Source organism: Haematobia irritans, chromosome 5 (genome assembly GCF_050003625.1).
Source record: "Haematobia irritans isolate KBUSLIRL chromosome 5, ASM5000362v1, whole genome shotgun sequence".
Taxonomy (NCBI): Eukaryota; Metazoa; Arthropoda; class Insecta; order Diptera; family Muscidae; genus Haematobia; species Haematobia irritans.
In genome coordinates this window covers 18,716,906-18,729,626 of record NC_134401.1, presented here as the reverse complement: position 1 = coordinate 18,729,626, position 12,721 = coordinate 18,716,906, and the positions used below count along the sequence as shown (strand labels likewise).

Here is a 12,721-nt window from a genome sequence, read left to right as displayed (position 1 = left end):
CTTCGAAAGAAAATTTTGTCAAATTTTTATTTCTATTTATTTCCATAGAAAATTTTGTTTCTAGAGAACATTTCTAGAATTTTTTTTCAGAATTTTATTTCTCTAGAAAATTGTGTCAAAATTTTATTTCTATAGACAATTTTGTCAAACTTTTATTTCTGTAGGAAATTTTGTCAAAATTTTATTTCTATAGAAAATCTTGTCACAATTCTACTTCTAGAAAATGTCGTCAAAATTTTATTTCTATAAAAAATGTCGTCAAAATTTTATTTCTATAGAAAATTTTGTCAAAATTTTATATTTCTAGAAAATTTTATTAAAATTTTAGTTCATTAGAAAATTTTGTCAAAATTTCATTTCTATAGAAAATGTTGTCAAAGCTTCATTTCTTAAGGAAATTTTGTCAAAATTTCAATTCTGTAGAAAATTTTGCCAATATTTTATTTCTATAGAAAATTTTGTGTCTATAGAAAATTTTGTCAATATTTTTTTTCAATAAAAATTGGGTAGCCTAAGTTAATGTGTGAACGAGTATCCCCTACCAGCGTTGGCGAAACGATTTTTTTTTTGAACCAACATTTTTCCAAAATTGGACCTAAATTCGTACCAGCGGACCATATTTCCAAATTAAATTAATGCCACTTAAAAGTTAAAAATTTTACTTCGAAAGAATATTTTGTCAAATTTTTATTTATATTTTTTTAATAGAAAATTTTGTTTCTAGAGATTTTTTCTAGACAATTTTTTTTCAGAATTTAATTTCTCTAGAAAATTGTGTCAAAAATTTATTTCTACACAAAATTTTGTCACAATTCTACTTCTAGAAAATTTCGTCAAAATTTTATTTCTATAAAAAAGTCTTCAAAATTTTATTTCTATAGAAAATTTTGTCAACATTTTATATTTGTAGAAAATTTTATTAAAATTTTAGTTCATTAGAAAATTTTGTCAAAATTTCATTTCTATAGAAAATGTTGTCAAAACATCATTTCTTTAGGAAATTTTGTCAAAATTTCAATTTTATAGATAATTTAGCCAAAATTTTATTTCTATAGAAAATTTTGTCAATATTTTATTTCTGTAGAAAATTTTGTCAAAAATTTATTTCTATAGAAAATTTTGTCAATATTTTATATCTATAGAAAATTTTGTTAATATTTTATTTCAATAAAAATTGGGTAGCCTTAGTTTACCAAAATTTTACTTCGAAAGAAAATTTTGTCAAATTTTTATTTCTATTTATTTCCATAGAAAATTTCGTTTCTATAGAACATTTCTAGAGAAATTTTTGTCAGAATTTTATTTGACGAGAAAATTTTGTTTCTATAGAAAATTTTGTCAAAATTTTGTTTCTATGGAAAATTTTGTCACAATTCTATTTTTAAAAAATGTCGTCAACATTTTATTTCTATAAAAAATGTCGTCAAAATTTTATTTCTATAGAAAATTTTGTCGAAATTTTACTTCTATAGAAAATTTTTAAAAATTTATCGGACGAAAATGGCAACCCTGTCCCCTACATAATTTTTCAAGCATTGCCTTTACTATGCCCCTCAAATTGTTGACAATGGAATCACCTTTTGATAAACAAACATGACGTATTTTTCTTTTATTACATTAACAAAATTTTTATTAAATTTATATAAATAAATATAAGCCAAAGATAATGTTAAGAGGCAATTCAATGGTCTTAGCAATGACTAAGGGTATGGTCACACTAGGCAAATATTTCACCAAAATGAGTGTCAAACTTTTTTCAAGGAGCATTTTCAAAATATATGGATGTCGTTTTAGGAAGATACACCTATCGTGATGTCATATATCCAATATGAGCTAAAAATGTTTGCTGGTTTGACTGTGCTGACGTTTTATTTTCTGATTTATGTCAAATATTTGCCCAATGTGACCGTACCGTAAGTGTATTTGATAGTTGAGGGCTTTTTATTATTTTATATAGTAATGGTAAATAAAAAGTAAACAATTTAAATATACTCAGAGGAAAATGTTTTCATGTGCAACTTTTTTCTGTGTATATCTCTGGAAATAATTTTTAGTTAATATCTACTTCCATATAAGCTAATAAAGATTATGTGTTTTTTTTGATTTCCAATAAACCCTATCATTGATATCACAAATTTTCATTATCAGAACAGTACAAGCAATAATTTGTAGTAAAATTTCATAAATACGTATTCGATAATGGGTTTTAATAAAACAAATTCTGAAGTGGCATGACATTAGGTCTCGCAACGCATAAGAAGAAGGATGGCCTCCTATTATTTTGCCCTACTTTTACTGCTGGCCGCAATCAATGCTAAGGCATTCACCAATGTAGATTGGTGGGAAAGAGCCTCGCTATATCAAATCTATCCAAGATCATTTCAGGATAGTGATGGCGATGGTGTAGGCGATTTGCAGGGAATCACTGACCGATTGGAATATTTACGAGAAATAGGAATAACAGCCACCTGGCTGTCGCCTGTCTTTGAATCGCCTATGTCCGATTTTGGTTATGATATATCCAACTTCACAAGAATTGATCCAATTTTTGGTAATTTGGATGATTTTGATGCCATGATTGCAAAGGCTAAACAATTGGATGTTAAAATCATATTGGATTTTGTACCCAATCATTCCAGTGATGAATGTGAATGGTTTCAAAGATCCATTAGAAAAGAGCCAGGGTTTGAAGATTTCTATGTGTGGCATGATGGAAAAATAGATCCTATGGATCCAGCAAAGAGAATAGCTCCAAGTAATTGGGTAAGTTTTTTTGATATAATAAAATGATATAATTCGGAGGATTTGAAATTATCTCATTTTTTTTAAATTTGACTAGGTTTCAGTTTTCGGCGGTTCCCAATGGTCCTGGAATGAGGAACGTCAACAATTCTATCTTCATCAATTCCAGGATAAACAACCCGATTTGAATTATTCCAATCCTATGGTACGTCAATATATGTTGGAAGTTTTGGAATATTGGTTAGATCGTGGTGTTGATGGTTTTCGCATTGATGCTGTTCCCCATATATTTGAGAAACAAAATGATGATGGTTCATATCCAGATGAACCTATATCTGGATGGTCCAATGATCCCAATAGTTATGATTACCATGATCATATCTATACCAAAGATCAATATCCCACCATTGAATTGTTATATGAATGGAGACAATTCCTGGATGAATATCAAAGGAAAAATGGTGGTGAAACCAGGTAAGGTATAAAACAAGATGGCACAAATATTGCGATGTAGAAGCGTACAGAGAATTCTGCTTGGGATGATGCATTTTATGCTGTCTTTGAGACTTTTTTGATAGAACCGCTGAACTAGTTTGCCACCTCATTGAGAGATTTGTTCCAGTTAATGGGTGTTTTTTCAATTCGACTTTTGTTTCCTAAGATTGGGCGCAACATGCGTCAATTATTAAAACTTTCATGCTGAGGACTACACCTTTATCAAATTTCCAACTAGAAGAGAAATCTATTCCATGGGTCGTATCATTAATTCGCAATTGTTACCTATAACGACACTTCGTATTGAAGGCACGGTTGTCACTCAAGCCAAAAATAATCTACCAAAAATTTGGAGAACATTTTACCAAAAAACTACCAACCAACAATCGTATTTAAAAAAAATTTTGAAAATTTTATTTCTATAAAATTTTGTCAAAATTTTATATCTATAAAACTTTTGTCAAACTTTTGTTTCTATAGAAAATTTTCTCAAAATTTTATTTCCATGGAAAATTTTGTCAATTTTTTTTTCTTTAGAAAATTTTATCAAAAAAAATTTTTTTTTTTGGAAATTTTGTCCAATTTTTGTTCTATAGAAAATTTTGTCAATTTTTTTTTATAGTAAAATTTGTCAAAATTTTTTTTCAATAGAAAAATTTCAATTGCCTATCCCAGAAGGCCAATTTATTGCTTTAGAAAATTTTGTCAACATTTTATTCCTATAGAAAATTTCCTCAAAATTGTATTTCTAAAAAATTTTTATAGAAAATTTTGTCAAAATTTTTATTTCTATAGAAAATTTTGTCAAAATTTTTATTTCTATAGAAAATTTTGTCAAAATTTTATTTCTATAGAAAATTTTGTCAAAATTTTTATTTCTATAGAAAATTTTCTCAAAATTTTATTTCTATAGAAAATTTTGTCAAAATTTTATTTCTATAGGAAATTTTGTCAAAATAATATTTCTGTAGGAAATTTTGTCAAAATATTATTTCTGTAGAAAATTTTGGCAAAATATTATTTCTGTAGGAAATTTTGTCAAAATTTTATTTCTATAGAAAATTTTGGCAAAATTTTATTTCTATAGAAAATTTTGGCAAAATTAAATTTCTATAGAAAATTTTGGTAAAATTTTATTTCTATAGAAAATTTGTAATTTTTTTTGTATAGAAAATTTTGTCAAAAATTTTATTTCTACAGAAAATTTTGTCAAAATTTTTATTTCTACGGAAAATGTTCAAACTTTTATTGCTATAGAAAATTTTTTCAACAATTTATTACTATAGAAAATTTTGTCAAAATTTTATTCCTATAGAAAATTTTGTCAAAATTTTATTTCCATGGAAAATTTTGTCAATTTTTTTTCTATAGAAAATTTTCTTAAAATTTTGTTTCTATAAAAAATTTTGTCAAAATTTTATTTCTATACAAAATTTTGTCAACATTTAATACCTATAGAAACTTTTGTCTAAAATTTATTTCTATAGAAAATTTTGTTAAAATTTTATTTTTATAGAAAATTTTCTCAAAGTTTTATTTATATAGAAAATTTTTTGAAAATTGTATTTCTACAGAAAATTTTGTCAACATTTTTATTTCTACGGAAAAATTTCAAACTTTTATTTCTATAGAAAATTTTGTCAAAATTTTATTCCTATAGAAAATTTTGTCAAAATTTTATTCCTATAGAAAATTTTGTCAAAATTTTATTTCCACGGAAAATTTTGTCAATTTTTTTCTATAGAAAATTTTCTTAAAATTTTGTTTCAATAGAAAATTTTGTCAACATTTTATTTCTATACAAAATTTTGTCAAAATTTAATTCCAATAGAAAATTTCGTTAAAAATTTATTTCTATAGAAAATTTTGTTAAAATGTTATTTTTATAGAAAATTTTGTCAAAGTTTTATTTATGTAGAAAAATTTTTGAAAATTTTATTTCTACTGAAAATTTGGTCAAAATTTTATTTCCATGGAAAATTTTGTCAATTTTTTTTCTTTAGAAATTTTTATCAAAAATTTTTTTTCTATAGAAAATTTTGTCCAATTTTTGTTCTACAGAAAATTTTGTCAAAAATTTTTTTCTATAGTAAATTTTGTCAAAATTGTTTTTCTATAGAAAAATTTCAATTGCCTATCCCAGAAAGCCAATTTATTGCTTTAGAAAATTTTGTAAACATTTTATTCCTTTAGAAAATTTCCTCAAAATTGTATTTCTAAAAAAAATTTATAGAAAATTTTGTCAAAATTTTATTTCTATAGAAAATTTTGTCAAAATTTTATTTCTATAGAAAATTTTGTCAAATTTTTTATTTCTATAGAAAATTTTGTCAAAATTTTATTTCTACAGGAAATTTTGTCAAAATATTATTTCTGTAGGAAATTTTGTCAAAATATTATTTCTGTAGGAAATTTTGTCAAAATTTTATTTCTATAGAAAATTTTGTCAAAATTTTATTTCTGTAGAAAATTTTGGCAAAATATTATTTCTGTAGGAAATTTTGTCAAAATTTTTATTTCTATGGAAAATTTTCAAACTTTTATTTCTATAGAAAATTTTGTGAAAATTTTATTTCCATGGAAAATTTTGTCAATTTTTTTTTCTATAGAAAATGTTCTTAACATTTTGTTTCTATAAAAAATTTTGTGAACATTTTATTTCTATACAAAATTTTATCAAAATTTAATTCCGATAGAAAATTTCGTCAAAAACTTATTTCTATAAAAAATTTTGTTAAGTTTTTTTTTTATAGAAAATTTTGTCAATGTTTTATTTATATAGAAAATTTTTTGAAAATTTTATTTACACAGAAAATTTTTCCAAAATTTTATTTCTATAGAAAATTTTGTGAAATTTTTTTTCCTATAGAAACTTTTGTTAATTTTTTATAGAAAATTTTGTCAAAGTTTTGTTTATATAGAAAATTTTTTGAAAATTTAATTTCTACAGAAAATTTTGTCAAAATTTTATTTCTATAGAAAATTTTGTAAAAATTTTTTCCTAAAAATTTCGTCAAAATAGAAAATTTTGTTAATTTTTTTTTATAGAAAATTTTTCAAAGTTTCATTTATAGAGAAAATTTTTTGAACATTTTACTTATATAGAAAATTTTGTCAAAATTTTATTCCTATAGAAAATTTTGTGAAAATTTGTTCCTATAGAAAAAAAAATTGCAAAAAATGTTGTCAAAAATTTATTTTTATAGAAAATTTTGTCAAAATTTTATTTTATATTAACACAGTGCAGTGTTCTGCGCCTTCTTTGGAGTTTACTGTAGCCTATCATTGAAGGACGGTGCCTATACTGACGAGTCCTGATTGAGAATACTGTTGCTGCAGGTGCTCCTCCAGTGTCTTGAAGTGCAAACCTATTGCAATTATCAGCGCGTAGCCGCCGGAGTCTGTACTGATGAGTTCTGATTGAGAATACCAGGACTCATGATGGAGGTAATCCTTCAATGTTTTTAATACTCAGCGCAGTTTTCTGAACTGCGCTGAGCATTCATATAGACTATCACTGAAGATCGAAGTCTATATGAACCGGAGTCTATACTGGCGAGTTCTGATTGGCAATATCAAGAACTCTTGATGGGGATGCTCCTCCAGTGACTATCAGTGACAACCCAATACGATACTCAGCGCGGTTTTCTGTGCCGTCTCTAAGTTTCTCTATTACCTATAACTGCAACCTGTAGTCTATATGAACCAGAGTCTATACTGGCGAGTTCTGATTGGCAAGATCAAGAACTCTTAATGGGGATGCTCCTCCAGTGACTTTTAGTGACAATCCAATACGATATTCAGCAAGGTTTTCTGCGCCATCTGTAGGTATATCAATTGTCTACCACTGAAGGTCGAAGTCTGTATGAGCAAGAGTCTCTGCTAGCGAGTTCTGATTGAAAATATCAAGGACTCTTGATTGGGGTGCTCCTACAGTGTTTTTGAGTGACAACCCAATACGATACTCAGCACGGGTTTCTGCGCTATCTGTAGGTATCTCAATTGCCTACCACTGAAGGTCGAGCCAGAGTCTCTGCTAGCGAGTCCTGATTGACAATATCAAAAACTCTTGCTGGAGGTGCTCCTCCAGTGTCTTTGAGTGACAACACAGTACGATACTCAGTGCTGTGTTCTGCACCGCCTATAGCTTTCCTAATTGGCTATCTCTGAAGGACACAGTCTATACTGGCGAGTCCTGATTTAGAATATCAAGGTTCACCTCCAGTGTCTTGAATTTTCAACCTATTACAATACCCCGTGCGGTGTTATGCTCGAAGTCTGTATGGTCAAGAGCCAATACTGGCGAATCCTGATTGACAACAGTAAGGACTCGTTCTGGAGATACTCCTCAAGTGTCTTTTAGTGATAAACTATTGCGATACTCATTGAGCTATTCTGCACCGACTGTAGGTTTATTAATTGTCCATCACTGAAGGCCGGAGTCTTTAGGGGTGAAGTGTAGGCCATTAGAGGAAGTCCTGTTACACTGCCCAGCCTTCTCGTTGACAGATTTGTCAAAAACTGAAGTCTAGTTTGTAAATTTTAATCCCCTCTCCCGTTATAGTATGTTACGATCTCTGCCTGGTTGTGTTAATCCATCAAGATCCTTTTTTACAGAGTCCTTTTAGCCGAAGCCTATTCATCGGTGGAAACTTTAAGTCAATACTTTGGCAATGGCACCCACTGGGGAGCTCATTTACCCATGAATTTCAATCTTATGTATTTGAATGGTTTCTCTACTGCTCGAGATGTAGAGAATTCGATCAACTATTGGATGGACACCATGTGGAGCAATCATCATACGGCCAATTGGGTTGTGGGTAATCATGACAATGACCGGGTAGCCAATCGTATGGGATCACATAAAGTTAATATGATCAATATAATAGTGAATACATTACCAGGAGCATCGGTTACGTATTATGGCGAAGAAATTGCAATGTCCAATGTTCCCACAGAGTGTACAGAGATCTCATGTGATTCCAGAGATCCAGAAAGATCACCCATGCAATGGGAACCTAAAGCAAATGCAGGATTTTCTCAAGGTCCCAGTACATGGCTACCCATAGCGGATGACTATGAGATCTACAATGTTGAGAGTGAACGGAAAGCAGCTCGTAGTTCTTTGAATATATTCAAAAATTTACAAAAACTTAAACACACAGCAGCTTTTCGAAATTTTAAAGCGGAAGGAGGATTTTCCTATAAGGCTTTATCTGAACAAGTCTTACAAATAATTAGAGCTATACCCAAACGTGAGGAGTATATGGTATTGGTGAATATGGGTAATAAACTTGAATATGTGGAGAATATTGATGAGCGTATTTTTGAATGCATTCTCATGAGTCCTCATTCACCTCGCAATTATGGGTAAGTTCTTGAATATTTTACTTATTTTCAGAGATGTGAAGTTTAATTTTTTTTTGTTTTCATTTTTCTGTTTATTTTATTGTTATTATTTTCAGTGATAAGGTAAATTTAAGTGGCCGCATATATTTAATGCCCTATGAAGCCTTTGTCTTACGCTGGTTGGAACGTTGATAAGCTAACTCAATTACTCATGGCAGTAACAGATGATAGTACAATAATATTTACATTGGGCGAGGAAGTTATTTCAATTGTACAATACGTAATAAAATTAAATTATTTAAGTATTTAGTTTTATTTTTATTTAATTGATGTGTAGTGGATCGAAACAAAGTTTAAAAAACAGATATCGTTCGATTCTGATGAAAACGTATAAGTACTCCTGGCCGGACTTTACTAATCTCAAGTGTTTTCCTATAAGCACCAGTATTACGATAGCTGTTACACCCAGTACTGGTACATTTGAAGTTTTCATTCTCTGACATTTGACAAAAGGGAACTACGTCGAAAATGGAACGACACATGTTTTAATAACACGTAGAAATTATAAAAAAAATCCTTAAAAAATACTAAAAATCTTGGAGTCATGACTTCTGAAGACCGATTGTACTATTGGAAAATTGTAGCCTTTGCAAGGGAGCCACCGTGGTGCTTCTACCGAACACCAAAAAGTTTTTCAGCGGTGGATTATCCCCCCTCAGTAATGCTGGTGGCATTTCTGAGGGTTTCAAAGCTTCTCTAAGTGGTTTCACTGCAATGTGGAACGCCGCCGTTCGGACTCGGCTATAAAAAGGAGGTCCCTTGTCATTGAGCTTAACATGGAATCGGGTAGCACTCAGTGATAAGAGAGAAGTTCAACAATGTGGTATCACAATGGACTGAATAGTCGAAGTGAGCCTGATACATCGGGCTGCCACCTAATCTAACCTATATCCTCTTATCACTAAGTGCTGCCCGATCCCATTTATATCTCAATGACAAGGGACCTAATTTTTATAGCCGAGTCCGAACGGCGTTTGACATAGAAATGAAACCACTTAGAGAACCCAGCAAAAAAAGCGTCGCCAAAAAAGTAGTGAAAATGTTCTTTTTGGATCCGGAAGTGGTGCAAAATTGACGCAGAAGCGATGAATTTAACATGGGCTTGTCATAGGACGGATGTCCATCATTTCAACAGCCGTTGCATTGCATTTGCATCACTTCTTAAGGTGTGATGCGAATCCAGTGTTTTGGATGTGAATTAAGAAATTTTTTGATATTTTGACAAATAAATAATTTTTAAATTTTTTTTTATGATTTTTCTTGCATTATAACGTTTGTCCGGAATTTGCCATTTTTCTAGAAAGGATTTAACATTTTTTTCGGCAAAATGTAAATAATTTGCACTATTTTATTATACCCTCCACCATAGGATGGGGGTATATTAACTTTGTCATTCCGTTTGTAACACATCGAAATATTGCTCCATAAAGTATATATATTCTGGGTCGTGGTGAAATTCTGAGTCGATCTGAGCATGTCCGTCCGTCCGTCCGTCCGTCCGTCCGTCTGTTGAAATCACGCTAACTTCCGAACGAAACAACCTATCGACTTGAAACCTGGCACAAGTAGTTGTAATTGATGTATGTCGGATGGTATTGCAAATGGGCCATATCGGTCCACTTTTACGTATAGCCCCCATATAAACGGACCCCCAAATTTGGCTTGCAGACCCTCTAAGAGAAGCAAATTTCATCCGATCCGCCTGAAATTTGCTACATGGTGTTAGTATATGGTCTCTAACAACCATGCAAAAATTGGTCCACATCGGTCCATAATTATATATAGCCCCCATATAAACCGTTCCCCCGATTTGGCTTTCGGAGCCCCTAAGAGAAGCAAATTTCATCCGACCCGGCTGAAATTTGGTACATGGTGTTAGTATATGGTCTTTCATAACCATGCAAAAATTGGTTCACATCGGTCCATATTTATATATAGCCCCCATATAAACCGATCCCCCGATTTGGCTTGCGGAGCCTCCACATCGGTTCATAATTATATATAACCCCCATATAAACCGATCCCCAGATTTGGCTTGCGGGGCCACTAGGAGAAGCAAGCCGATCCGGTTGAAATTTCGAACAGATTTTGGCCTCCGGAGCCTCTAAGAGAAAAAAAATCATCCGATCCGGTTCAAATTTGGAACGTGGTATTAGTATATGGCCACAAATAACCATAACAAAATTGGTCGAGCCAAAACTAATCTACCAAAATTTTATTTCTACATAAAATTTTGTCAAAATTATATTTCTATAGAAAATTTTGTTAAAATTTTATTTCTATAGAAAATTTTGTTCAAATTTCATTTCTATAGAAAATTTTGTCAAAACTTTATTTCTATAGAAAATTTTGTCAAAATTCTATTTCTATGGAAAATTTTGTTAACATTTGATTTCTATAGAAAATTTTGTTAATTTAGTATATACCACGTATGGACTTACTTACAATTTAGAAGACGGTGTTAGGAGGTGTTAAGATACCTTGCCCTCGGTAAACGTTACCGCAACTCAAATATTTCGATTGGGGATGACAGTGTTTAGAAGAAGTTTCTACGCAATCCATGGTGGAGGGTACATAAGCTTCGGCCTGGCCGAACTTACGCCCGTATATACTTGTTAATTGTTAATCTGTTTTTAACCTATTTGAAACAATAAAATTTAAAATTTCCCATAAAAAATATGAAAAATGCGAGTTATAAAAAATTGACTCAAATGAACTTCCTGTCCAGTTAAAATAAAGAACATCTTTGGGAAGACATTTTTGGAAGTGCTTTTAAAGTCGTGCTGTTAGAAGAACTTCCAAATTGTTTTGCTGGGAAGCTTTGAAACACTCAGAAATGTCACCAGCATTACTTAGTAAGGATAATCCACCGCTGAAAATCTTTTTGGTGTTCGGTTAAAGCAAGGTTTGAATTCACGGCCCTTTGTATGCAAGGCGGGTATGCTAGCTATTGCACCACGGTGGCTCTTTTAAGGTTGGATCATCCATAACGGTGTATGGGTGACTATCATCTGCAGCCGAAAAAAATTTTACTTGGATCTTGGACAAAAAGATCAAGGAATTGCTTGTGTTAAGTTATTGAAATTCCAGATACCAATCTACACACGCCTGTCTATACTCATTTCATCGCCAGGTAGAGGGAATTTCCGTGGTCTTTAGTATAGATCTGACGGTGAAGTTAGGCAAGGGTTAGTGGCAGCCCGTTATTTTAAGATCACTTGGACTATTCAGTCGATTGTGATACCACAATGCAGAACTTCTTTTATTAATGAGTGCTGCCCGTCATTTTGTTCAATGACGGGGGACATCCTTTTTATAGTCGACTGCGAATAGCATATCACTCAGAAATATCACAATTATTATATTGAGGGCATAAACCACAGCTGAAATTTTTTTTTGTTTCGTCGAAATTGGGATTGTATCCATGAGCATTTGTATGCAAGGTGGGCAAGCTAACCATTGTATCATGAAATTACTCGACGTTTTGCTCAATGACAAGGGACCTCTCGGAATGGCGATTCACTTTCCACTCGGAAAAGTCACAAGCATTACATTGAGGGAATAAACCACCGCTAAAAATCTTTTCGGTGTTTGGTCGAAATTGGGATTGGGAAACTGGAGTTAGATCAGCTTAACTTTGGAATGTTGTTCTAAAAATATTAAAATGATGGCATACGTAGATGATATGGCACCTGCTGCAAGAAGAAAAATCCCCGATAACATCTACATCATGCAGAATGTCCTCCAAATGTCTGGGAGATTGGCGAGGGACAATGGTCTCTTATTTAATACAGAAATGACATGGTTAGTTGTGAATTGCAAAGGGCCCATGATCGCCACAGTGATATTTGATGAGTACCAAAATACCTTGGATTTGTATTGGATAGAAAGCGCGATTTAAAACTTAAATTTTGAAGTCGAGAAAAGTTGCCTTGGGTTTTTTTGCAAAAGGGAAAATAGGAAAATATCAATAGTTATATCAGCTTAACTTCGGAATGTTGCTGTAAACAGTATTTAGCTCATCTTGAAAAAAAGTAAAGAAAAAAGTGTTGTATGCGTAAATAGTTTGGCACCT

The 12,721-nt window shown here is 31.0% G+C and overlaps 1 protein-coding gene across 1 annotated transcript; it reads left to right on the top strand.

Annotated features, from left to right (window-relative positions):
* The first annotated feature begins 2,220 nt into the window (after positions 1 to 2,220).
* Mal-A2 (Maltase A2) lies at positions 2,221 to 8,891 on the top strand. The gene is made up of 4 exons (XM_075309676.1): positions 2,221 to 2,763; positions 2,840 to 3,216; positions 7,855 to 8,607; positions 8,703 to 8,891. Exons 1-4 carry the CDS (start codon positions 2,266 to 2,268, stop codon positions 8,776 to 8,778), a joined length of 1,704 nt encoding a protein of 567 aa, XP_075165791.1. The 5' UTR covers positions 2,221 to 2,265; the 3' UTR covers positions 8,779 to 8,891.
* The last annotated feature ends 3,830 nt before the right edge of the window (positions 8,892 to 12,721 follow it).

Coding starts and splice junctions, on each gene's coding strand:
- Mal-A2 (XM_075309676.1), top strand. CDS start 2,266: ATGGCCTCCTATTATTTTGCCCTACTTTTACTGCTGGCCGCAATCAAT. Junction 2,764..2,839: donor GAATAGCTCCAAGTAATTGG/GTAAGTTTTTTT, acceptor AAATTTGACTAG/GTTTCAGTTTTCGGCGGTTC. Junction 3,217..7,854: donor AAAAATGGTGGTGAAACCAG/GTAAGGTATAAA, acceptor CCTTTTTTACAG/AGTCCTTTTAGCCGAAGCCT.